The 25,385-nt window shown below is 47.0% G+C and overlaps 1 protein-coding gene across 1 annotated transcript in view; it reads right to left on the reverse strand.

Annotated features, from left to right (window-relative positions):
- Positions 1-25,385, reverse strand: part of LOC136055478 (acid-sensing ion channel 2) — a 425,551-nt gene that overhangs the window by 38,882 nt on the left and 361,284 nt on the right. The window contains exon 2 of the mRNA XM_065747252.1: positions 107-257. Coding sequence (XP_065603324.1) covers positions 107-257 — 151 coding nt within the window. The remainder of the gene's footprint in view (positions 1-106; positions 258-25,385) is intronic.

Below are 25,385 nucleotides of genomic sequence, written 5' to 3' on the forward strand. Positions count from 1 at the left end.
GCACAAGGGACATTGGCCGAAGACGATGGGATGGGACAACCTCTCCAAAAATAAAACCAAGAAAACACTACATTCATATTTGCAGGAGGAAAAAGGATTTTCTTACCTGTTTCTCCCCATATTGGTAAATATTCATCCTGCTGGATGTCCAGCATGATTTCCAGTCCATTGCCTGTCCCACCCTTAACTGTGGTAAGAAGAGGCCGTCCTTCTTCTCCTGAGTTAAACATGTAGCATTTCCCATATTTTGTAAACACCTGTGAGGAGAAAATAGAGAAAGTGCCATGTAACAAAAGCTTCTTTGCACCTGAATAGAGGTAGAGAGATGAGAAACACCCATGTGTTGCAGGGAAATGTCTGCAGATAAATCTAATCCGGTTTAATAATTCAGCATATTGCTTTCTCCTTACAGAAAATAAAAGACAGAGAAAAGGGAAGGAAAGGTGTTTCAAAGCAGTTAACAAACGTCTTTAGCAGCTTGCTCGCAGTGTTCACTCTCCAAGAAACACAGGTACAGGCTGTACTTGAGCTTGTGAAATTCAGTGCGATGTTCTCATTGTGCATTGGCACTGAAGCTCATTTTACTGCAAAGTCATAGAATCATAGAAGTACAACATGGTTGGGTTGGAAGGGACATTAAAAGATTGCAGAACCATGAAATCACAGCACGGTTGGGTTGGAAGGGATCTTAAAGACTGTAGAGCCATGGAATCACAGCACGGTTGGGTTGGAAGGGACCTTAAAGATTGTAGAGCCATGGAGTCACAACATGGTTGGGTTAGAAGGGACCTTAAAGACTGTAGAGCCATGAAATCACCGCATGGTTGGGTTGGAAGGGACGTTGAAGATTGTAGAGCCATGGAGTCACAGCATGGTTGGGTTGGAAGGGACCTTAAAGACTGTAGAGCCATGGAGTCACAGCACGGTTGGGTTGGAAGGGACCTTAAAGATTGTAGAGCCGTGAAATCACAGCATGGTTGAGTTGGAAGGGACGTTGAAGACTGTAGAGCCATGGAGTCACAGCACAGTTGGGTTGGGAGGGAGCTTAATCCCACCTAGTTCCAACCCCAGCCATGGGCTGGGTACCCCCCCACCAGCCGAGGCTGCCTCCCTCTTCACAGCCTTGGGCACCTCTAGGGATGAGGAACCACAAATTCAAAAAGCAAATATCCACCAGGACAGTATCACAAGCTTTTGCTTTTCTGGATCCACTTATCACCCAGAGACTGCTCCTGGCTTGTCTAGAGCTGCAAGGGACATCCCCACAGCTGGGATATGCTCTGATAGTGACAGGACTTTGTTTCCTTACAACCCAACCATTCTACGTTTCTACAATTCTAACAGGGAGCACGAAGTGCCTCGAGTCGCTCTCTGTGGTCACAGAGAATCAGCCTTGGCAATCAGTAAGCAACTGGCAAACAGCACAAATGAATATTCAGAGCGAAGGGAGCACAGGAGCTGGCTGCAGTCCCACCGGCACAAATCGCCAGGCGCTAACACGTTTGCTGAGATCACACGACCCTGAGATGATTCATAAAGCAACACAAAAGCCAGAGTCATCAGCAATTTATTCCTATCAAATATTGACATATGCTTTATAAAGCACAGTATCAGGGAAGCAGGTGAAGTAAAATAAAATAAAATAAAATAAAATAAAATAAAATAAAAGAATATTCTGGGGCAGGAAATCATATTTGAGTTAAGAACCTCCAATTGGTGGAAAAGAGACACAGAGCATACAAAGCGCTTGCAGGAAAAACGATGTCCTTTTAAAAAAGATTTTATCCAAGTGAAAATCCCTTTTTAATACTTGACTGACCTATTAAACCATTCAGGCTGGAAAGATAATCTGAACAACAGTAAGCCTGTGTTAGCAGCCAGTGCCTGTAGATGGGTTTTCCAGATAGGCTTTGAAAGCAGAAGTCAAAAAATGTCTAATTAGGATAGTTTAAAATGTGGCAAGAAGAGAAGCTACATTAGTGAAAATCATGGGAAAACAAGTAAGCTCATATATAAAGCAACAGCACGCTGTAAATGCCAAATAAGGATTTAGATGCTGATGCACCCAGTGCAGACTTTAGCCAAATAAATCCAGGCAATTTTATAGGGCTTTTTATATTGCCCTTTGCAGCTGTAAAACTTCAAGTGTAAAACCTCCACTTAGGACATTTTTACCCAATAAACAAGTGGCAGGGGTCCGAGGCTCACTTTGGGTGCACTTCAGGGATCCCCACCCCAGGAAACTCAATCAAACAGTGAGCTGCAAAGGGAGGGACCTCCTCTCCATCCTCAGCAAGGGACCACTGAAGGCTGATGGCCACGGCCACAGGTCTGCCTACCTGTCAGTGGTCTATGGGCTGGTTTGGCCCAATTCTGTGAATAATAGGACACAACCATGGCCTTAGCAGACATTTTCTTGCAGAGCAGAAGATGAGAAAAAGTGAGTCCAGGGGCCAACCTTACCTCCATCATCTGTGTACCCCCTGGGACTCTGCAAGGAAATGTTTTCCCAGGAAGACTGGTTATTTTCTGCTGCTCTTTAGGGCCACCATAAAGCATCAAACCTCGTGAAGGATCCTGGTGTGTGTCTGTCCTCCCATCTCTGCAAATCTGGCAGTTATGTGTGGTTTTGTATAGCTAAAGAGTGCACTGGGGAAGTAGTAGTAGTATGAATCCACCCCAACAAGGAATCATGCATCTCTGCTGAAGTCCTAGAACGTGAAAACCTTAGGGTCACCACCAGGCTTAGCAGCTAAGCAAGGAACTGATGCTCAGGAAGACAGCAACAAGGATACACGAGCAAACAGCATGAGCCAGGAGATACACAGAGCAGAAGAACTGGAGGAGTTGATGCTAAGACTTTACTCCTTGGGACCAGGTGCCCACTTTGAGCTGCAGCACCTCTTCCCACTAATTTCCTCCACAAGGAGCAGATAGCTCCTTAGTGCAAAGCAAACCATGCTAAGTGGGGACAACTGGGAGATTTACCCCCACAGCTCCCTCCTGATCCAACTGAACCCCATGAGGATGCCTCCACTGGGGATTTGGGCTGGCTCACGCTGCTCCCACTGTTGACATCCAGCAGCCATCACTGGGAGAGCACCAGAGAGAACTGAAAATCAAAGAGGAAAAAGTGAGAATGGAGAACTGAAAGCTTTTCCCTGCAAGTTAAGGTACTCACAGGGAAAGGCAGCCCTAAGCTGTGGTTGACAAGCCCAAGCACAGGCACTGTGTGGAACCTCAGCTTGAACACCTCACTGGTTTCTGAGCAATGAAGGCCTTGAGGCCAACAGCTCTCCTGGGGAGGGAACTGTGGAGGACAGCAGACATTAAATAGAGCCTCCGAGGGTTTATTTTCCTCTGTGGTACAGCTCTGATTGATGCCCATATCCCACTACTGGCTCCTGCTTTCCGCCACCCGTACCACAAGGCCTTCCATCTTTTCCTAAGCAGCTATAAAACTCTATTTATAACAGCATTTTAAAAAGCATTGCCAAGTTGCAAAAACCATGCACATTCATTTCAATTCATGTTCAGCGAGGCTGTGCTGTTCCCGACCTTCTCACTTCTGCTATGAATGATTGTTCAGGAAGATAAAGCTTTTTCAGTACATTTCCTCAGTTTCAGGATCTTTTGGGCTCCCTGATAACAGGGCATGGGTTTGGGAGGAGTCAGATCAGTATCAAATCATCAAGATAAAAGGATGGAGCTGTTTGCAAAGGGTAACATCAGTGTTTACTAGCTGCTGTGGTACATCTGAGACAGAAAACACGAGGCAAACCAGAATGATTTAACCTCGGTGTATTTGTCTTAGGGGAAAGCAGTGGTTCTTTCTGTTCTTAATGTTTTAACTGAAAAGGAAAAGGAAACCCAGCACAAATCAGGAAAAAAACAACCCAACACAGATGTGTGCTTTGAGATTTATCTCTGAAAACACCAAATTTTCCCTCTGACGGATCACTTTGACTTTTTGCCAGCTCCCCTGCACCCGTGTAAGCACAGTTCAAAAATGTGAAACAGTATTTGAGTGGCATAAGGATCCCTCCCTCGTGCTGACACATCAAAGGAGAAAACCTTATCTCTTGTGGAATTAAAAGGCAGAGCGTGGACAACTCAAACTCACTCCATGTACAAAAAAGAAGACACAATCAAGAGCTCAGAGGCACCAATGTATATCCTGCTGCGTGTCAAACCAGCAGTCCAAAAAGGACTCATATCCAAAACGCAAGCAAGCCTGACTGGAGTAATAGAGAAAAAGGTATTTCGTAGTTTATAATCAGCACAGACAGAACAAGCATATCTGCTGATAAATTATCCTTTCAATATGGAGCAAAATGATGGTAAAAGCAAGTAATTTGAAGTCTGTAAATTACTTTTCTACATCAGACAAAGAGGCAGTCAAGAGCTCACTGACAAGGCAAGATGTTATTTGTTAGATTAAGCCACTAACCACTGAAAGGATGGCAAATTAGCATCCTTCACAACCATTTTCTCTGCAACTGTGGGACACAAAGATTTAGAAACATATCTTCTCAAGTCTCATCTAACAGCACAACAGACAACAGAGAGGAAAGAAAAACAAAAGGACTTTCCACACAGGTCCAGGAGAACAGGAACACCAAACTGAAAGGGGAGCAGGGGATGGGATTGGGCAGGAACCTGCAACAGATGGTGGAAAAGATCACGTTTAGGAGGAAAGATGACTTGATTTCTGATCTTTTGGTCCACACACACAGTGCTGCTCTCCTGTGGCACCACCAATCCACATCAACATGTCACTGGAGGTGTGAGGAACAGCACGACCCAGTGGGCTCTGTGAAGGTGCCTTGCAATGGTCCATTTGTTCACACTCTGGCAGGAGGCTGCAGTGCATTATTTAAAATGAAACAGTGAGGCTGCAAAGAGCAAATTGCAAGGGATGCCTCTGTTAAACAGGCTTCTGAAGCGTCACATCCCAAGAGGACCTCCTTCCAAAGGAAGGACTGCAGTGACAGCTCCGTATGGAGGTAACTACCACCGAGGGGACAGAAAAGACTTCATTTCCCTTCCAGCCCTAAGTGCAGAAAGACTGAAGGAATAAAATCGCTATCCTGTGCAGAGACAACATTTTTTGCTAGGAAAAAAAAATTAAATGAGGTCCTTAAAGCTGCCCTAAATTTCACTTGGAATATTTCCTATACCACAACAAAAAAAAGAGCAGTTACTGATAGAGGAAGGTGAAATGGGCAAATTTGGTGCAGTGTGTGTAGGTGTTACTCAACAAACAGACGAAAGCCACAAGGACAAGGCAGCATCCAGCCTCAACATCCAAACAGCCCTATGCACTTTCCCAGAGCAGGACACACAACCCCAAAGGGTCCTGATGGGAAAACCACTGGGTCCCATTCAACTCCCTGTTTGAGCAGGGTCACTTGGAGCAGGCTGCCCAGGACCACATCCAGATGGTTTGTGAATCTCTCTAAGGACAGAGACAGAAGGAGGGAATCACACCATCACAGAGTGGGAAAAGCTCCATCACAGTTCTGTGCCTGGCCAAGAGGTCAAAGTCCATCCCAGAAAGCACCTTAAGGTCTCAAGTGGTGAACTGCACACACTTTTAGGCACCTTGGGCTCCTCCATGCTTCATCAATAGGTTGGAAAAGACCACTAAAATCCCATAGTCCAATTCCAACCCACCCCACGATGTCCACTAACCATATCTGTCAGTGCCACATCCTTGTACACCACCTGGGACAGTGTGACTTCCCCACCTCCCTGGGCAGCCTGTGCCAATGCATTACCACTCTTCAGGAGAAGAAACTTTTCCTAATATTCAACGTGACCCTGCCCTGGCAATGTAAGGCCCTCTTGTCCTTGGTGGTATCTCCAAGGAGTGCTTCAGGGTACCTCAACCCCCACGCCAAAAGCATGGCCCTACAGCTGCACACAGCACTGGGATGCAGCAGGAAGACACAAGCTTGCACCATTACAGCCCACAACAAACTGTGCTCTAAATATTGGGCTCTACAGCAATGTCTCCTGCTGTGTCTCAGTGACCTGCAGTGAAACCTTCGGGTCCTGAATTTGCCAGGAGGACAGGGGACACGTGAGCCTCATTTCAGCTGGGGACAAATTTCAGCACCCTCTTCACTGCGTGGAGGCAGTGGATGAAGCATCTCAGCTTTATGAAAACTCTGGGGGAATACAAAAACAACACAGAACCACGTATTCAGAATATGATTCAGTTGGTCAACCACAGGGCGCAGCTGAAAGATTAACACAAACCAGGAGGGGGGGGAAAGAAAAATAATTAAATATTTTGGCCTCTTCTCCCCTTCTAAGAGCTGACGTGGATTTCTCTTTAAATCTGTGTTTGTTTTGTATTATCAGAAAGCTGGCAGAGAAGTATGTCAGACAAGCAAAAATATCATCCATCCTTCGCGGTGTCAGGTTTAATCTCGCAGCAGAGAAGAGTGATGGGGACAGAGCTCTGGGAAGCAGTGCCATAGAAGTTGTCAGCGACGTGTTTACAAGGACAGGGTTTTCCTTTCGGCCTCCAAGACTGTGACATCCCAGCGGGGCTGTCAAGCAGCTCTGCCAGGCGAGGCAGGGAGATGCGCTGTGGAAATGGGTTCGATGTCTGCCCACACCCCTCTGGGCGCTGCTCCCATCCAGCTGTACAGGAGCAGCAGGGATGTCAGCTCTGCTCTTCTACAAGGCTGCTGTTTTTAAAAGAAGAAGTTATTGAAGTCCTAGATACTGCCTGAGGCTATGATGGTCTTGTGTGAGCATTAGTGCTATTCCTTTTACAAACTAGGAGCCAGCATCCCAAATGTAATAGTTGCTGACAAGCTACTATACAACATATAACACTCCAAATGCAAAGATTTCTGCTTTCAAAACCAGTTTTTGCTACTGGGCAGGACCAGTTCTTTTTTAAATTTATTTTATAGGAAGGCATTACCTGTTACCCAGTGGATGACAGTTCATATCCCCATATTCTACCCTTCAAGAACAGTTAAACAGAGGCATGGCAGGCTGGCACATTGTGTTCACTTGAGAGATATTGACATTTCTGTCATATTTGTGCAATCAGCCTCTCCCTGTAGTGGCATATTGGTGCAAGCATTTGTTTGAATGGTGAGTACTTATGGAGGGTCCTTATAGCTGGCATAAATCACCTCCACAGCAATCACTGCAATTTAGCACTAGTTGAGTGGGTATTTAAAAAGAAATATAGCGCTGTAATAAACTATAACGGTGAAGCTCCAAATATTTGAGAATTATGCTGGTCCATAAACTGAGGAGACTGTTACCCTCTCTCTGATTCCCATCAAGCCCTGATTACTTCCACCCTAACAAACCAAAGCACAACAATGTGAGAGGAGCTATGTCCCACCAGAGCGTAATTTTTCAGTAGTAGAGAACAACATTTGCATGCTTCTAGAAAGGCTCATCTCCCACATGAGCACCGATCAGGCCATGAATCTCTCTTAAATCCCATTTTCTGAAACACATTTTGCTGAACAACATCCAGGGATTCCCCCTGCATAGCACCAGGTCTTCAGCTCTGTTTGAAAAAACTGCAGTATTATTTGATTTCTACTGAAAAAAATACAATTTTCTCATCTTATGAATATCAATGCCCCAGCAGAGCCATGGGGCCATCAGTGTGCAGGAATGCGTGGGTGAATCGAGGTCAGCAGCCTGAGACATGCCAGACTGGGATGGTGATAGTGTTGGATTCGGGTTGAGCGAGGTCAGACAACAGGAAAAACCTGGCCAGTGCCCTCAGGAAGCAGCAGATGGTGTGGAAAGAGGAGAAAAGCAGATGCCTCAGTGCACCCGCTCCTCCTTGGGAGCACCATCTCAGCAGTGCTGTCCGTTCCTGCACCAGCAGCTCAGCACCGGGAGCCCCAGGGTCTTTCAGCAGGTGCCAGCAGATGGCTTGAAGGCCAGGATTCATTTGGATAATAATTGCAATCTGTCTTCCTAATTTCTCCCCACTGATTCATTTAATGAATTGTTCTTCATTACCCTTGCTGAACTCCCTCCTGAGCACAACTCAGTCCCCAGTACGGATACAGCTGCAGCTCCAGCACTGAAGTGCAGCTACCACCAATGGCAATCATAGAACCACAGAATATGGTTGGGCTGGAAGGGACTTTAAGGATCACAGAACCATACAATCATGGCATGGTTGGGTTGGAAGGGACATTAAGGATTATAGAACCATACGATCATGGCATGGTTGGGTTGGAAGGGACCTTAAGGATCACAGAACCACACAATCATGGCATGGTTGGGTTGGAAGGGATCTTAAGGATCACCCATTTATAACTTCTCTCTGCACAGCGCATGTAAGGAAAGTGCCAGACACATGAGAAGGACGAAAAGCTCCAAATGCTGCTGGTGGCACTGCTTCATATCATGCTTCTTCTGAAGAAAAAGTAGAAACCACTCCCTCGTGTCCAGGCAAAGGAGATAAGCACTAAACACTGAACTGAAAACAGCATTTCTCTGTACCAGTGAAGATTAAAACCCCGGGAGGAATCTACCACTTACAGCCCTGAGTATTTACAACTTCTGCCTAAAGTGAAGTATGTGGGGCATGAGGAAAAGCAATGTATCCCCATCTGGGGCTGAGGTAAGGATAAAGACCTTTCGTGGTCGCATGGCTCTGGGCCCCACATCACTTGATGCACACCAGGCACCAAGGGGTCTACCCCGTAAGTTTTCTCTGGAGTACAATCAAGCTGTAATTCAGAGCACAACTGTTTTAGGATCTCAAATTTCCTCTGCAGTCAATTGGGAAAGATGCTTCCCCCATGCAATCCCAAGCACTTTAGTTAGTAATACTCAAAAGTTAGCACAAGCGCTCTTTTTGGCTCCCTTGTGATGGCTGCATTATTCAGAAGGGCAAACTTTGGAATGGCTGTACACATGGTGTGCTTTTTTGCCACGCTCACTGCCTGCATGCAGACCTACTAGCAAATGCCCCAGTGCTCTCCAGTGCAGATAAACACAGTGAGCAAAGTCATTTTCTATCACGGATGCACACAAAACCATTACCTATCACTCATGGAAGCAAAGCAACTCCCATCGCTCATGTGCAGTGATGAGCAGGACGGGCAGTCCTTGTGCCTTGCCTTCCATAGGAAGACATAGCATGTGGATCAGTAAAACAGGGTTATGAGTGAGAAGAATTGGGACAGTAATTAGGCAAAATATGATTGCTTTCAACGTGCAATCAATGCAAATGCAATCTCTGTGGCCATTGCCACATCTTGACGTGTGTATTGGTGCAGACAGACACAGTGTGAGATTAAGTTCGTTTGAAGCCTGAGGTTGGCCATGAACAAGACTTATTCCACCCAAACATCTACTTCTCAGGGATGGATCTGTCCATCTAAGCTGCACGGGACAATGCAGAGAGGCACAGCACTGCACTGCCACTTGCTGCTAGAAAGACATACAAAATCCCATTCTTGAAACCCAGAGTGAAACTTACTGCACAAAATAAAATTAGTAACCATCACTTCGCTTTATTGTCTGTAGGAAGTCAAATCTTTCCACTCTTCTTACAAGAAGTCAAATCTTTCTGCTCTGAAGTTCTAAGGCGTTTGGCAGAGCCAACACAACCAGGGACACAACTGCAATTCTGCCTTAGCGCCATTGCTTCAAAAATTCAACAGCAAAGAAATTGTTTTCTATTCCATATCCTCCAACCTCACTCAACATCCCCTGTGCAGGCACTCTGTAAGCATCCTTTGGCACCAGGATTAACCTCATTTAGGACATTAATTTAAATTACTGCTGAAACAGCTGACTCAGTGAGAGGTTTGATAGCCACTATTTGTATTTGTCCAAGCACAGCACTGTGTGGGGCCATGCGATCTCCGGTAACCATCACCCAGGGAATTGATCAAACCCCCCTGATCACGTGCATGCAGCTGCAGCAACGATCTGGGCCATATTAAAGGAAACAAAAAACAATGCCAGTGATAAAAAGAAGGTTAAAAAAGAGAAAAGACAAATGAAAATCAAGCAGTGCGATGCCTTAGAAGACAAGGAAAGTGGATGCAACAGAACTGCAACTGCAGAAGTTGTAAGCACTGTTTCAGAGCCATCCAGCTCCATCAGTGCAGCAGGGCAGGAGGAAGGCAGGGAGAGAACACCATCACAGCCAACACACTGTGTGACAGGGCACACGGGGCCAGGCAGCTTGCTCTGCGTCCATTAACAACACACAGATATTTATGGTGCAGCTCCAAGGAGTCTATTTATGCTCACTTGCTACCAACAAGGCTTCAGTGTCCGACAGCTAATTCTTTATGGTTTTACAGCAAATCAATGGGGGACTCAAAGCTCACATACAATTTCCCAGACCAAGGGATGGGAAACACCCAAATACACATTTCCCAGCCCACAGCTCTGGGCTCCCTCAAGGAGGGTCCATGCACAATGATTTGGTGCGCTCTGACTTTTCAATTGTGAGTATGAAGCCAATGGGACCAGTTTCAGTGCTTTGAGCTTGTAATATCCTCCAGAGGTATTCAAAGCCTGGATTTGATTCATGGTATGAAAGATGTGGATCGAGGACCAAGCTTGCAGCCTCATTCATTCCCTGTGCCAACTTGCACCCAAGTGCCTGCAGGGACTTCTTGTTTCAGTGTGAGGCAAATGGCATCACCTTATTGAACTGCACACTGAGAGCAATATCAATCCACATCCACACACGGGTTCAACCTGCTGTGGAGGTGAATTTTGGAGGCTGACTACAGTCGGAGATCGTGGCTTTTCATTTGTTTCAAATTTACCAGTCATTAATTTTAACAAATGCTGCAGTATAATCCATGGCAAAAACCCACCAGCCCGCAGAGGCAGAAGATGGCAATAATGCACAATTTTGAGAACTCACATTCAGTATATATTTTATACTCAAACATTTCCTGGGATGCCCCTCGGCAGCATCACTTTGGCCTCACTCCAGTTTAGCTCAGCATCAGTCCCCAGCACAGCAATCAAAGGTGCTCTGACAAAGCCCATCCCAACGATGGGAGCACCCATTGAGCCAAGCGTGAATGAGCCCAAAAGCACAGTGCAAAGGCTTCTGAAAGCAACTCCATGACATGAAACCTCCACATCGACCTTCTCTTCGCATTCACAGCATGCGCTGGCTCTTGTCCTCCTAAAGCACAAGAGAAAAGTTTCAACTAGGAGGAAATAGAAACTATGGAAAAAACTAGAAAAGGAACAACCCTTTCAGTGCGCACAACGCCTGGAATTATCATGACTCCCTTCACAACTTTCCCCTGGTCTTATTTTATGGTTCGCTTCGCAGGAGTAAGCCTACAGTAATCAGGAACAAAATTCAGCTCTAAAAATGTAAAAACCAGCAGTTCCGAAATGTAAAGGCTTTACTTTGTAATTAATTTGACACTAACTACTAAAAGGCCTGGATCTTCAGTACTCATGGGATAAAGACTTTTCTTCTCACCATTCCGGATCTTATCCAAAGCACTTTGCATTCCTGACGACATCATATAAATGCAGGCAGGTCTATTTCCTTAGCAGCACCAATAAGAAAGGCTATTCCACATCTATTTTCAGTGCACTTCGAGGTATTTTTACATCAGACCCACCAAGAAGGGGATATGGAGCTGAGCCATGCAGTGCTTAGAAGCAGCAACCGAAGGGCTGGCAGCTGCAAGCAGCAGATGTGCTGCAGGGTTTCCAACCTTGCAGGGTACAAGGTTTGCATCTGTGGTGTCTGGCACTCCTGGGTTGCAAAGCTGCTGCAGCAAGGGGTTTCCTGCAGGAGGTAAAGAAGAGAGCGATGCTTGGCTGCAGCAGAAATGCTTTTGGGAGGAAAACGGGAATGAAAGGAGGGCTCCAAGGGATGCTGCACTTGGAAGTAAAGAGCTATCACCCAACCCACATGCTGGGATAATGATGAGGAATGGGAAACTTGAAATGTGACTTAAAGAGAAAACTTTTCAGGAACATTGCACCATTGACAAAGTGAATCCCAGCAAGACAACCCAGTCCCAGAACAGAGAAAATGAGAGGAAAAATGAGCCTCACCCAAGTGGTTAAACCCCACAAACCTTCAGGAGGTTTCCTCTTGAAGTCACATTTTAAGAATGGCCCTTTGCTTACCTAGAGATAATTCTCCATTGAGGCAGCTTCATTAATCTGGCTGTGGGCTGCACCAAGACAGCTTGCTCTTTCATCCCAAACCACTTGCTTCTATCACCATGTGTATTCACAGCCACCTGCAGAGCTTTACTGCAAGCTGAGATAAGAGATGAGGATGTGGGGCAGGACCGTGGCAAAGGCCTGGAAGACGTCCAGGTAGATGACATCAGTTGTTCTTCCTTTGTCCACCGATGCTGTCACTCCATCACAGTGTCACCAGAAGGTGACCGGATTGATCAGGCACACTCTGCCCTCGGTGAAGCTGTGCTAGCTGTCTCAGATCACCTCCTCATTTCACACTGAATATCTCATCCAGGAGGACCTCAGCAGCTTTGTGGGCCTTGGCCAACATGTCACAGAACCATGAAGGTTGGAAGAGACCTCCAAGATCACCAATCCCACCCCACCATGTCCACTGACCATGTCTCTCATTGCCACATCTCCACATTCGTTGAACATCTCTAGGGATGGAGACTCCCCCAACCCCCTTGGGCAGCCTGTGCCAACGCATCATCACTCTTTTGGAGAAAAAATCTGTCTCACTCCCTCTGAGCAGGATTTGTGTCCAGCCCCAGCCAGGTGCCGCTAAGAGACGAGCTGCCCCAAGTAACACACAGGCACATCAACACACACTGCAAACACAACAGCTCCAGGGCACAGAGGACAAGTGTCCTGCTCATCAACAACAGAGTGAGCCAAAAGCAATGCAGGAAAGAGGGATTCTTGGAGATGAAGCCAACTGGGAACTCCCCTTAGTGTTTGAGTAGAAGAGTATGTCTTGTATCCCCTATCATCGCCATCTTCAGGGATTGATAATAATTAGCCAGTTAAAAGTAAAGCAGCACGAGGCAAGAGCAACCATAGCCATTTCAAATGCTAAAAGAAAGCTTCCCCAGAGCAACACCTTGGGTCAGTATTCCCTCCACACCTTGTAATTCTGTTAGGCATCGCATCGGGTTATTTCCCAGGCTGCACGGCCGCCCTGCAAGGCTGCCTTATTTGCAACATATTTTATTACCAGCAAAGCAGGGGCTGACAGCTTGAAAGCTTATTGTTGGTAACGTGATAACAGAGTCGGCGCTGAGGCAAATTACAAATTGCAGAGGCAGCCAGTCAAGCACACACGAGCAAACCTGAGCAGGGAAAGAAGCAGAACTGAGCCCCTGCCTGCTTGTCTGGCACATGCTGGGACACAGGGAGACTGCGACTCAAGCAGGGGGGTGAAGCACGGGTTTCTCTCCTAAGTCTAAATCAGTTCATTAAGGTGGGTAAAAAAACAGTAAAAATCGACAACTGTGGGAGACTAGAAGCCAAGGGGGAAGAAAACTCCAGAAACAAATGCAAATTGTTCTTTTTACTCGCTACTACAGCACCAAAAGGCAGCAGACACTTCATGGACACGATGCACAGCAGCTCCAAACCCATCTCAATCAAGCAGCTGAACTGACTGATGCTCGGAAGTGAAACATGCAATTTAAATTAACAGAGGACATGATAATGATGCTTGCCTCTCTATGATTTCTGTTTTTCTTTCTTTTTTTCAGCACCACCCTTTAACTAAGGACGGGGAAATTAACCGAGACCTCAGCTCAGGAGGACTCAGGCTCCAGTTTCTGCCACAATGCAGTGCAATGCAAGCTAAACACAAGCAGAGAACAACACACAACTTGGAGGGAATCAATCAGACAACCAGCAGCAGACAGGATGGGGACAGTGTGGGGACATCAGACATCAGCCTCTCTGGTGCAACCTGCAGAACTGCCATATGCCATAAAAGCAATATGATTTCAAGAGCCTGTTGGGATGGTTCAGAGCTGTATTTTACCCCTCTGCCTTGTCAGCTAGGGCTGTAGTGATGGTTTGATTGGACCAGAAAACATACAACCCATCCCATTGCTGGGCTTGCTGCTGGCTTTATCAGTGCTCCATCACCATCTGCTTTCCAGCAGGCTGCAGGATGATGGCAACACAGGCTGTGATGTTTCAGCAGCCACAGCCCTATTGCAGCTGAGATGGGGCTCACAGGGGCTCCCTGTTGAAGAAATCTCTGCTTTCACATTTATTTTACTTGCTTTTCGGTGTGGCAATCTCGTGAGACTTCAAGCAAGCACAACAAGTGTGAAATCCTGCACCTTCATCTCACGTCAAGTTCTGTGATCAACGCCGCTCAGCGCTGCATCGTCCCTGAGGAAGAATGCCAAGTTGCAGGGAAAGGAGATATTTCAACACACAACGAGGGAACAGAGGCCTAGCAGTGCTAATGCTGCTTCTTCTAGTTTCCCTTCCTCAAAATCTGCACTTCTATGGTCAGGGATGTGCAAGCCTTCAGCTCCTGCAGCAGTTCCTCTCCCTAGAAGTGCCCAACAGCCCCACACCTAAAGCAGCAGCTCCTTGCAGAGATGATCCTGTAGGTTGTGTCCTCAGCACAACATAGCCAGCCCATAGGAAAGGATCCCCCCAAACCATGCAACCGCCATGAAAACCACAGCTCCTGTTACGAGTGGTGTCCCCCAAGGGTCAGTTTTGGGGCCCATCTTGTTTAATATCTTTATTGATGACCTAGACGAGGGAATTGAGTGTACCCTCAGTAAGTTTGCAGATGACACAAAGCTGGGAGGATGTGTCAAACTGCCTGAGGGTAGGGAGGCCCTTCAGAGGGATTTGGATAGGCTGAACAGCTGGGCTGAGCAAAATGGGATGAGGTTCAATAAGACCAAGTGCCGGGTCCTGCACTTTGGCCACAATAACCCCATGCAATGCTATAGGCTTGGGGCAGAATGGCTTGAAGAATGTAGAGAGGAAAAGGACCTGGGGGTGTTGGTTGATGCTCGGCTCAACATGAGCCGGCAGTGTGCCCAGGTGGCTAAGAAGGCCAACAGCATCCTGGCCTGTATTAGAAATAGTGTAGCCAGCAGGAGCAGGGAGGTGATCATCCCCCTGTACTCAGCTCTGGTACGGCCGCACCTCGAGTACTGTGTTCAGTTTTGGGCCCCTCACTACAAGAAGGACATTGAGGCCCTGGAGCGTGTTCAGAGAAGGGCAACAAAACTGGTGAGGGGCCTGGAGCACAAGTCTTATGAGGAGCGGCTGAGGGAGCTGGGATTGTTTAGTCTGGAGAAGAGGAGGCTCAGAGGAGACCTTATTGCACTCTACCACTTCCTGAAGGGGGGTTGTGGTGAGGAGGGGGTAGGCCTCTTCTCCCTGATAAGTAATGACAGGACGAGAGGGAATGGCCACAAGTTGCGCCAGGGAAGATTTAGATTAGACCTCAGGAAGCATTTCTTTTCTGAAAGAGTGGTCAGGCACTGGAATGGCCTGCCTAGGGAGGTGGTTGAGGCACCATCCCTAGCGCTGTTCAAGAAGCGTTTAGATGAGGTGCTAAAGGACTTAATTTAGTAGTTGGGTAGAGATAGTGATAGGAGGATGGTTGGACTAGATGATCTTATAGGTCCTTTCCAACCTTATGAACTTATGAACTTATGAACTTATGAGCTCTCCTACAGGGCTGGGATCAGACTCTGTGAGGTTTATGAACTTGCAATTGCTTTAAAGGCTTTTTGCTGTCCTTTATGGAAGAAGCAATCCCTTCCAACTTGGTGCCCCTGATACTGCGTTTCAGTTCATCCACAGTTGCTGCCTTACAGGGAAAAAATTAACATCTTCATTATCATTCACCTATTGATTAATAATAATAATAATAATTAAAAATAAGGCTACTAATTAGGAGGCTCTCTGTCCAGAAAGTTTGACTTGGTGTTTTCATTTTAATAACAGGATGCTTGCTGCCAGAGGGCCCCCACGCACTACTCCTTGGGGTTGCAGTCACACTGCCCATTCTTTGTGACACTGATGAGCTCAGACAGATCCCATTAGCTAATCAGTGTTAATGACCACCTTATCCGGGTCAGTAGATTTTGAGATAAGCATGTTGATGTGCAAGGACCTCCAGGTCTTCTCATAAACCACATATGCATGCACTGGGCAGGCATGGAATAGATTCAGAGTTCTACTGTGTTATAATCAAGAACCACAAACCTTGAGCGCTTGCTGCCCTATATTCCCACAATGTGTAGGTCCCTCATGGCCACCACTCTTGCCTGCAGCTGGAGGACACACAACATGAAGCTCTTCATCCAGATACGAGCAAGGAAACCACAGAATCATCGAATCATTCAGGTTGGAAAAGAGCTCAAAGATCACCAAGTCCAACCCCAACCCATCCCCTCCATGCCCATGCTCTGCTTCTATTATTTCCACTGCCCCTGGCTTGAACTAAGGCCCAGCACTGAGCCATAGGGTGGAAACCTCAGAGCTGGACCCTCTGCCAAGGCAATGCTTGGCTTTTGTCCACCAAATTATTTCCAGGAGCATTGGGAATGAGTCAACCAGCTTTAGAACTCAACTCTCAGCTCTTGTGCTAACCCCATGCACCAGTGAGTTCATGCAGAAAGATAACTAAGAGCACTGGCTCCCTGTCCTCTGCTGCTATTCCCTTAGGAAGTGATTTTGCACACTGTGGCCATGCAAGCACCCCAGTAGCAATTCCCAGGTGCAGATGAAATGGTGAGCTTACTTTTCCTTCTGAGCATAGGGAATTTACTGCCCACACAAGGAAAGGTGGGGTGTAACCACACTCCAACATTCAGTGCATCTGAGGCTTTCTTTGAGATGTAGTATTACATCCTAATAAAAATCTAATAACATAAATAATATGATACCATTTACAATATAAAACCTTAATACATCTTGAAGCTTTTATAGGAGATATTTGAAGCAATTGCTTTTGCATTTTCCCCACTCCAATGCCACCCCTAGGCTGCTACATGCCCCGTCCCTCTCACCAGCACCTATTAATCCATATTTATCCCCATTCTGGATGGGATCTACAGCTGTGGGAAGGCCTGTGAGACCAAACCACCCTGCCTCAAGCAGTGTGGGGGCAGACAGGATCCCAAAAAGCACCAACACCACTGTCCCTATAGGTCTTGACAGCAACTTGAGTCCAAGAACTGATGTTCTCCCGTGCAGGTGAGCACAGGGCTCCTCTCCATGGCTGCTCAGCCTCCTGACAAATCATCCCTTCAGGCACAGCTGTGATGAATGCTTCAGATGAGTAGCTTTCTTGCTTTTCTTCATTCCTCACCTGAGATTTCTCTAAATAAGGTGACAAGCAGGGTTGCCGACGTTTTGTACGCACACTGCTGGGAAGCAGTCCCAAAACAAAGCCCCAAAGCTCAGGAACATGAGCACATGGAGCCTTCCTGCTGTCCCACCACCCACACACCAGCAGGAGCCTCTCAGAAGCTCTCTGGTTTGCTCCTCTGAAGACAGGTCTCTTGGGGCTGCATCGTTTTCTTTCCATTATTTTCCTTGCCAAACCTCAGATATTCATTTCAGCCCCTTAAAGCAAACTCAAGCCCTGCTGTTCTTTCCCATTGGGCAAAAACAAGTTGGTTTGCTTCTTTTTGAATTCTTTCTCCTCCTTCAAACATAGGAGTGAGACTACTGCCAGCTTCCCCTTGGGGCAGCAGCCAGGCAGGGACTCTTGAGCTCATTCAAAGCAACCTTGGAAATTGAACCCAACTGACACAAAGACACCTGATGTCACCCTAATCCACGTGAACAGGAGCTTAAAAGCCAGGAGACAGTCACCTATCTCCATCTCCTGCCTCCCCGTGACCTCAGACATGTCACTCATCTCACGTGATCCCATCCACACAGTGACCTTCTGCTACAGCTCCAGTCACCCCCATCTGCTGCTGCCTGGGTGCCCATGGGACATGGCTCCTAATCCCAAATCCCTTTTCATTGTATGCTAAAAATACAGCAACTACAAGCACTGCCTAAATCTGCTTATATTCATACACCAGTTATGTTCCTGGCAGCACAAGTGATGCTCAGTGGTGCAGCCCCTGGGTGGTGCTGGGGATGTATCACTGCCCAACAGCCAAGCCATCTCTGCAAATAATAATTCCATGATGGAAAGGGGCCTTGTGGGTTTGACTGCATGAGCTTGGATGGGACCAATGTCTGCCTCCAAGGATGTGGCATCATCGCTGCTCTCCAGCTGTGATTTATAGGGTCTTTAAAGGGTCTTTAAAGGCTGATTGCTAAGGAAACAAATGTTCTAACTCCCCAAAGCCAAAAGCTGGGCATAACCACAAAATGAGAAGTGACAGAGCTCAAGACATTGCCTGGGGTGGAGATACAGGTTTTAAAGAGATTGTAGGGTGGAGACAGAATATAGGATACAGGTACAGGATGGCTAAACTCCTCCAAGCAGCTCTTGGTCCCATCCCTGGTGACAGCACCCCGTTGCTCCATCATGCACAGCTCCATCAGCCAGCAAAGCGGTGATGGGAATTTGGAGTGAATTGATAAAGTACATTAACCTCGGAGTGAACCATCCCCTCCAGTCCGGCAATGGCCACCCCTGGCTCTGAATTTTAACTAAACAAGGTTAAAACCTCTAATTCCGGAGAACCATCTCGCAGAGAGCTTTAATGCGCTCTAATGAGCTTCTCTGAATCCTAACATAATTCTCCACTTGCGGCATAAACTCAAACATTGAAGTCATAATCATGCAAGAAATTGCCCTGTGGATGGGAGAGAATATGGTCCAAAAATGAAGCTTATTATTATTATCTTGAGTTGTCAACAGTCCCGGCAAAACACGCAACAGAAGCAGCCAAAATTCCCACCCTGGGCCGGGCACGTATCAGGTCGGATCCGCGACATCTCTGCATTTAATCTGCAGTTTAAAAGCACGAGCAGGGCAAGAGGCTGAGTAAATTCATTTCCCTGCATGAGACGTGGATCCACGAAGTCTGCCGAGGTATATTAATACCGCAGCTTGTCTTTGGGGTGATTGAAAGCTGCATGGAAAGCTGTTGTGGGAAAACAAGGTGATAGATTTTTGCATGAGTGAAAGATGCGTTGGGGGCAAAAAAAGGAAGAAAAATCAGCACCAAAACTCACTGAGCAAGCAACAGCTTCCCACGGGAGAGGGTGAGGAGGGGAGAAGTGGGACTGTCGGAGGATAAGCAATTTTCCTCCCCAGCATCCGAGCTCCAACCTGCAGGAGGAGCACATTTTGCTCCCAGCTTCAGGACCCCACAGCTGAAGGAAAATATTCATTTTCCCACCCCAAAATAGGTTTGGACCTATAGGCCTTACAGGACAGGGAGGTCTCCCTATAGCAGCAAGGCTGAGAGATGGGTGAGGGCACTGGGAATTTCTCATCTGTGACTGCCCTCCAAGGATAAGTCCTGAGGACAGTCTGAGATCCACAGCCTCAACATGTCCACAGCCCTGAAGCACAGTCTGCATTGGGCTGCAGATCCCCCTGGATGCCAGCAACTCCCTCAGTCCCTTCCTGAAGCCAAACCCTGGCATGGTTGCACCAAAAAATGTCACTTTGACCCCAAACTTGATATCAAAGTACCTAATTGTGCTTCACCTCCCACCCCTGCTTCTTGCCATCCTGCCTTTAAGACCATTGACAAGGAGTCCATTGAGAAGGAGTTGAACTCAATGATGCTTTCGGGACCATTCCAACCTGGGATATGCCATGACTGTCTGACAATCCCCTCTCTATACTCGAGCTGATCTCCTGACCCTCCTTAAGCCCCTCAAGCTCTCTGCTTTACAAACCCTTTACATTCAGCTCCTCAGAATCTGTTAGTGAAGGTGGTATTCCACTTGATCCCCAAATCATCACAAACCATTGCATTTCCACACCCCAGTCCCAAAGCCAGCTTTCATTTCCCAGCCTGACACTGTCATTTCCCTACAGCTGAGATTTCTCAAGAAATGCTTTAACAAGTCTGGTCAAAGTATGCATGTTCCTCCCACTAAGAAAAGTCTGATGCTGTCCCAAAAAAGAAACCTTCAAAAGGAAATAACCCCATTTTCATGCCACAAACCCTAACCCCTTCCTCTATTCAGCACTGTAGCTGCCAGTTCCCTCAGCACTGAGTTTAAATCAGAATTCAGAGGAGAACACCAGAGATGATTAAAGCGTTGGCTTCCAAATGCAAACAACCTCTGGCATCCGCAGCTTTCTGCATCCTCCTCTCTGAAGCCCAAAACCTTCCCCAGCACTGCTCCAAAATTAAGGCACTGATTTTTTCCCAACCAACACACACACCTGCAGAGCCTGCACCTGCAACACCTGCTGGATTTGCACTTTCTTGCTGTTAATTTTCTTTCTGTCTCGCAGCATCGCCGACAGTTCAGACAGATATTTGGTGCCCCAAACCTCCTGTACGTAAGGGAGCCTCTTACAAACCCCTCATTGGAAATTATCAAGGGTCCAAAGAGGGTTTTCCTCAAAACGTCACATTTCTTTCTAATGGCAAGGCTGGAGTGTCGTTGCAGCCACGATTTTTGGACAAAATTCAAAGAGGTGCCAACTCAGAATGCAATGAATGAGTGATGTGTGCTTTTCCCTTTCCTTTCTTGCAGCGTTTAATGCAATCAAAAGGTAGTGATGAAGGCAAAAAATAAAATATAAAAAAAAAGAACTCTGCACGAGTTACTCAGACTCTCAGTAAGGAAAAAAATTTTTTGAGTGGGATTTTGGAGCCTGGAGGAAACCAGAGCATCCCAGAGCATCCCAGAGCACCCCAGGCAGTGGCTCCTCTGGGTTCTTCCAAATGCAAACCCAAAGGTTTGTGCGACCTGGCTTAGGGTTGCAGAAGGGTCTAAGGCAGCTGAGCTGCAAGTTTGGGAATGAGAGGTCAAAGGAAGGGAGAGTTGTCCCATTACATTGAGATTAAGGCAAATTTCATATTCAAGAGTTTCCTGGGCTCTGTGCAGAAGAAGCACCGCAGGTTCCCAGAGGAGAGCATCCCCAGTGCTCCCACTAATCACCTCTTAATGGAACCCAGACAAAATTCTCATGTAATGAGGCCAGAGAGATGATTACCTCCAGGGACAGGAAGGTCATGTATCATCTTGAAAAGCGACCAGGATACCCCATAACTCAATGTACACTGCTGCTGCCAATGGCACAAAGCAAAATGAGGATGCTCTCATGCTTTGAGTTGTAAAGATTCACCCTTGCAACATCAACGTTTTGGCCTTTCCCCATGCACAACAAGATGTCAGGTTTGGCACAACAAGCAAGAAATGCGATGCAAAGAAATGTGCAGAGAGTAAAAGTTTTTCTGCAGCTCCATAAAGCCATACTTTGCCCTGGTCTGAACACGTGTGTTATCAAGAATTGCCTCACGGGACTGTTCCCCTCTGCAGCATGCCAAGCCCTGCAGGTATGGGATGGCTTTTGGATGGAGTCAGGTCTTTCTTTGTCTTTGCCATACAGGACAGTGACTCCTTACTGTGAAACATTATGGCAATTTCTGTAACTCAGGAGAACACGAGCAGCTCTGCCCAAGCTGCTCCCACTCCTGCTTTCTGTTTGTAATGATGTCTCCCTTTTCTCTCCCACACTCTGAGGCAGAGTCTCTTTTTGCCCACACCTCCCCATGCAACCACAGCCATAAAACATGATGCACCCAACTCTGCAGCACCTCGGGGCGAAACGTTTGAGCAGTACTGGGGTGCATCAGAGCTGGCAGATGAGGGGAACTTGCATTTTTTTCTTTTTTTTTCCTTTTCTTTTTAAAATGAAAATGAAACAAATGACAGTTTGCCCATCTCTCATCCCTAATCCCACATGGACACCAGGGATATCATGGGGTTACTTTATTTGGGCAATGATAAAACCTGGCAGTGAAGAAAAGCTCTTCTTTTTGGCTCGCAGAGGAGAAGCAGAATGTTTCAGCACTATGTAAGGCATTGGAGGAGCAGCTGGCATTTTTCTTCTTCTTTTCCTTTGCAAAGAGAATTTTGAAAGACGTAACCATGAACGGTTTATCCCAAACCACACCATGACTCCACAGTGCAACATTTCAGCTTGCTGCGCTGAATCAAGTTTTGTTTCCTGCTTATTAAAGGATAAGCACACTTGCAAGCTCTTGCAATGAAAAGAGTGAATTCTGCTATCTGCAGCTCAAAGTTTTCTTCTCCATCACATCCCTGTTCTGAGCACCCCTTCCAAGCCAACTATTCCATGGTTCTATGATTCTGTGACCAAGGAGGCTAACGAGCTGTATTAGCATCATTAGGACACAACCTCCTCCCTTCAGCCCAATCTTCAACAAGTCTCCATCCGAAAACTGCCTCAAAACAAATGTATTTTTTAATTCAGGTGAAGAAAGTCATGTTGGTAAACCACAGCCAGACAGGAAACCCATGATTAATTGAGTCACTTAGCCACGTCCGTGTTTGTGTTTGCTGTTCTAAGTACTGATGATTATATGATGCAAAAGCAAATGAAAATTAGTAAGTACACTCTAAACCACACAGATGCTCTGAAAAAAAACCAAAAGGAAGAATGGAGCTGCAGTCTTCTGGATGGGACAAAGTTTTTTCAATATAAAATAGAGCTGCTGATCAATGTTGTTCAACATGATTTAATAGGAAATCACAACTTCAGTAGGTCAATAAGCTCAAAGCAGCACCATTTTCTCACTGAAACCCCAAAAACTGCAGTGTAGGGCTGGGCTGCTCCTTCTCACCCACCCTCAACCCTGCAGTGGGATGAGCACATCTGCATTACATCAATTACCATGGGATGTGGTTAATGGGCAACCAGCACCAAGCAGCAGCTCAGGGGTAGGAAATGATGTCGGGAAAGCAAATATGGCTCAACGTGCACCACCCAGCCCAGAATAAAAAACAATAGCATAAGTGTATTTTGGGCAATGCCCTGAAATCACCTTGCATTTAGGATCATGCGTGATGGCTCAGAGTCCAGCCCAGGAGGGAGCTGCTGTCCATGGACTGATGGAGAGGGAAGACCATGTTTGGTGATCCAGTGCCCATCGTGTCTGTGACACTCCCAAACCCTCACTGTGATGTGTTCAAGGGCCCAAACTTCCCGTTTCCACGCTCAAGCAATACCTTTAGCTCAGTCTGTAATTACAAAAGCCTCTCCTAGACTTATACTGCATTTTTTCTCCACTTTGCCCTCTCTCTCTGACATTCTGCTATGCACGAATGCAAATCCCCCCCATGTTGCTCCCAGTGATTTGCATCCCATTCTCCTGGTCATTCCCTATTGTTCCAGAAGAGCTTCTCTGTGACCCTACAACAATACCCCAAAATGGAAATGACTTTCCAGAAGAGCCAGAAATGATGGGAATCAATTATCTGCTCTTGCAGCACATGGTTTCAGTATAAGTCACAGCACTCAGTCACCCACCTGGGTTAAGCTCAGACACAGAGCAGGCAGAAAAGAAGCCAAAGAGAGAAAGAAAACAAACAAATGGCAGGAATTTTCTCCCTTATCACAGCAGCCTGTTATTAAGGCAGGTTAAGCCATGACACAATCACAACCTGCAGGAGACTTCTGGCATCTGTGAGGACTGATAAAGACAGGGATGTGGTTATTTTTACTTTAACAATGGCCAAAATAATTTAAGGAAAGCACACAAAGCTCAGCCAGCAGCTGAGGTTCAGGACATCCTTTTGTCCATTGATCCATCCGATGCTCCCAGCAAACCACAGCTTGTGGCACATCAATGTGCCAGACATGCCCAGGTCCAACTGCAGGCTTTTCTCTCCCATAGGAAATCAATGCTACAGAGAGGGAGTTTTTGCTCTGCTATACAAAAAGGGGTAACGTTTGGGCCTTGCCCAGATGTTATTCCTGCCAGCCTGACACCTCACCCTGTCTGAGCAGAAAACCACAGAATCATTAAGGTTGGGAAAGACCTCCAAGGTCCCCAGGTCCAACCTGAGCCCACCTTCACCATGCCCAGTGACCTCATCCCTCAGGCAGAATCTGGCCCAGACGCCCATCTCCCTCTGGCCAGCAGGAGCTGGCAGCACAGCCAACACTACAGCATGCTCAGCTCTGTATTTCTCCAGCTCAGACATGCGCTCAGTGCCGTGCTTTTTAATCAGCCAAATAAATTGCACTGAGACCTCACAGCAGTCAGAAAGAAGACATCCAGCTGTGGGTGGTGGCAGAAGATGTGGGAGGGCGATGCTCTGTGTGCCCCCCACCATGTCCCCAGCCCCCAGCACTGCCACCCATCACCCAGAGCTGCATCCCATAGCTCCTGGGCAGCAGCTTGTGGAGCATCCAGCATTGCCATAAATCCACCCCACAGCAGCACCGCGGTGCACGGAGCCAACAGCAGCTCCATCCCAGCAGCAAGGGCAAGGGGAAGGCTTTGGGGGACTCAAAGCAGCAGCTCTCAGCCTGCTGTTGTTAAAAGCAGTGAATTCCCAGCTGCACACAGCACAGGGTGAGCTCACGGAGGTATCAAACAACGACGCAGGTGAGCTATTAGCAAACAAGTCAAAACCTCCCTTGCAAATCTATTACTCTGGCAGCTCGTCGGAGCACTGTTACATCTGGGGCTTATCAGACATGCACAGAAATAGGTCAGGAGGAAACATGGCTGAGCAGCACAAACGGGGCTGCAGGCTGCGGGCTGCAGTACAGCTCCGGGCTCTGCGGGGAGGCAGCTTGCACCCTCACGCTGCAAAAGACTGAAGTAATGCCACTATTTATAAATGGCCCTTTAAAAATAGAAATGTCACTCTTCCTTGCAAGGAAAATGATTTATTTTTTTTTTCTTCTCATAGACAGGTGAGAGAAGTGAAGGGGAAACAAAGAGTGATGTACTATATTTATTATATACATGGGAAAATGCATTTTGATTTGGCTTCTTGCAGCTACGTTGTTGTGGGGTGATGAAGCAATGGTGCAACATCCCTGGAGCTGTGTGTGCTCCTAGGGCTCTGTGCAGCCTGCAGCCCCCTCCCAGCCCACGGCCTCAGGGGTCTTCCAGAAGCGCTGCTCCCAGCTCAGGGCAGGGGGAGAGATGGTGAGAAGATGGGGACAGTGAGGATGGGGAGGGAGGAATGGGACAGTGAGAAAGGATGGAGACAGCAAAAGCTGATGGGGACAGTGGGGATAGCAGAGAGAGGTCAGGGGTGATGGGGACAGCAAGAGAGGATGAGGACAGTGAAGAGAAAACAGGGACAATAGGGATGGGAGACAGAGGATGTGGACAGTGGAGAGAGGGTGGGAAGGAGATAAGAGATGACTGGGACAGTGGAGAGAGTATGGGATCCGTGGAGAGGGGATGAGAACAACAAGGAAGACACTGGAGAGAGGATGGGGA

Source organism: Cyrtonyx montezumae, unplaced genomic scaffold (assembly GCF_038088225.1).
Source record: "Cyrtonyx montezumae isolate F1298 unplaced genomic scaffold, pur_monq_1.0 scaffold_43, whole genome shotgun sequence".
NCBI lineage: Eukaryota > Metazoa > Chordata > Aves > Galliformes > Odontophoridae > Cyrtonyx > Cyrtonyx montezumae.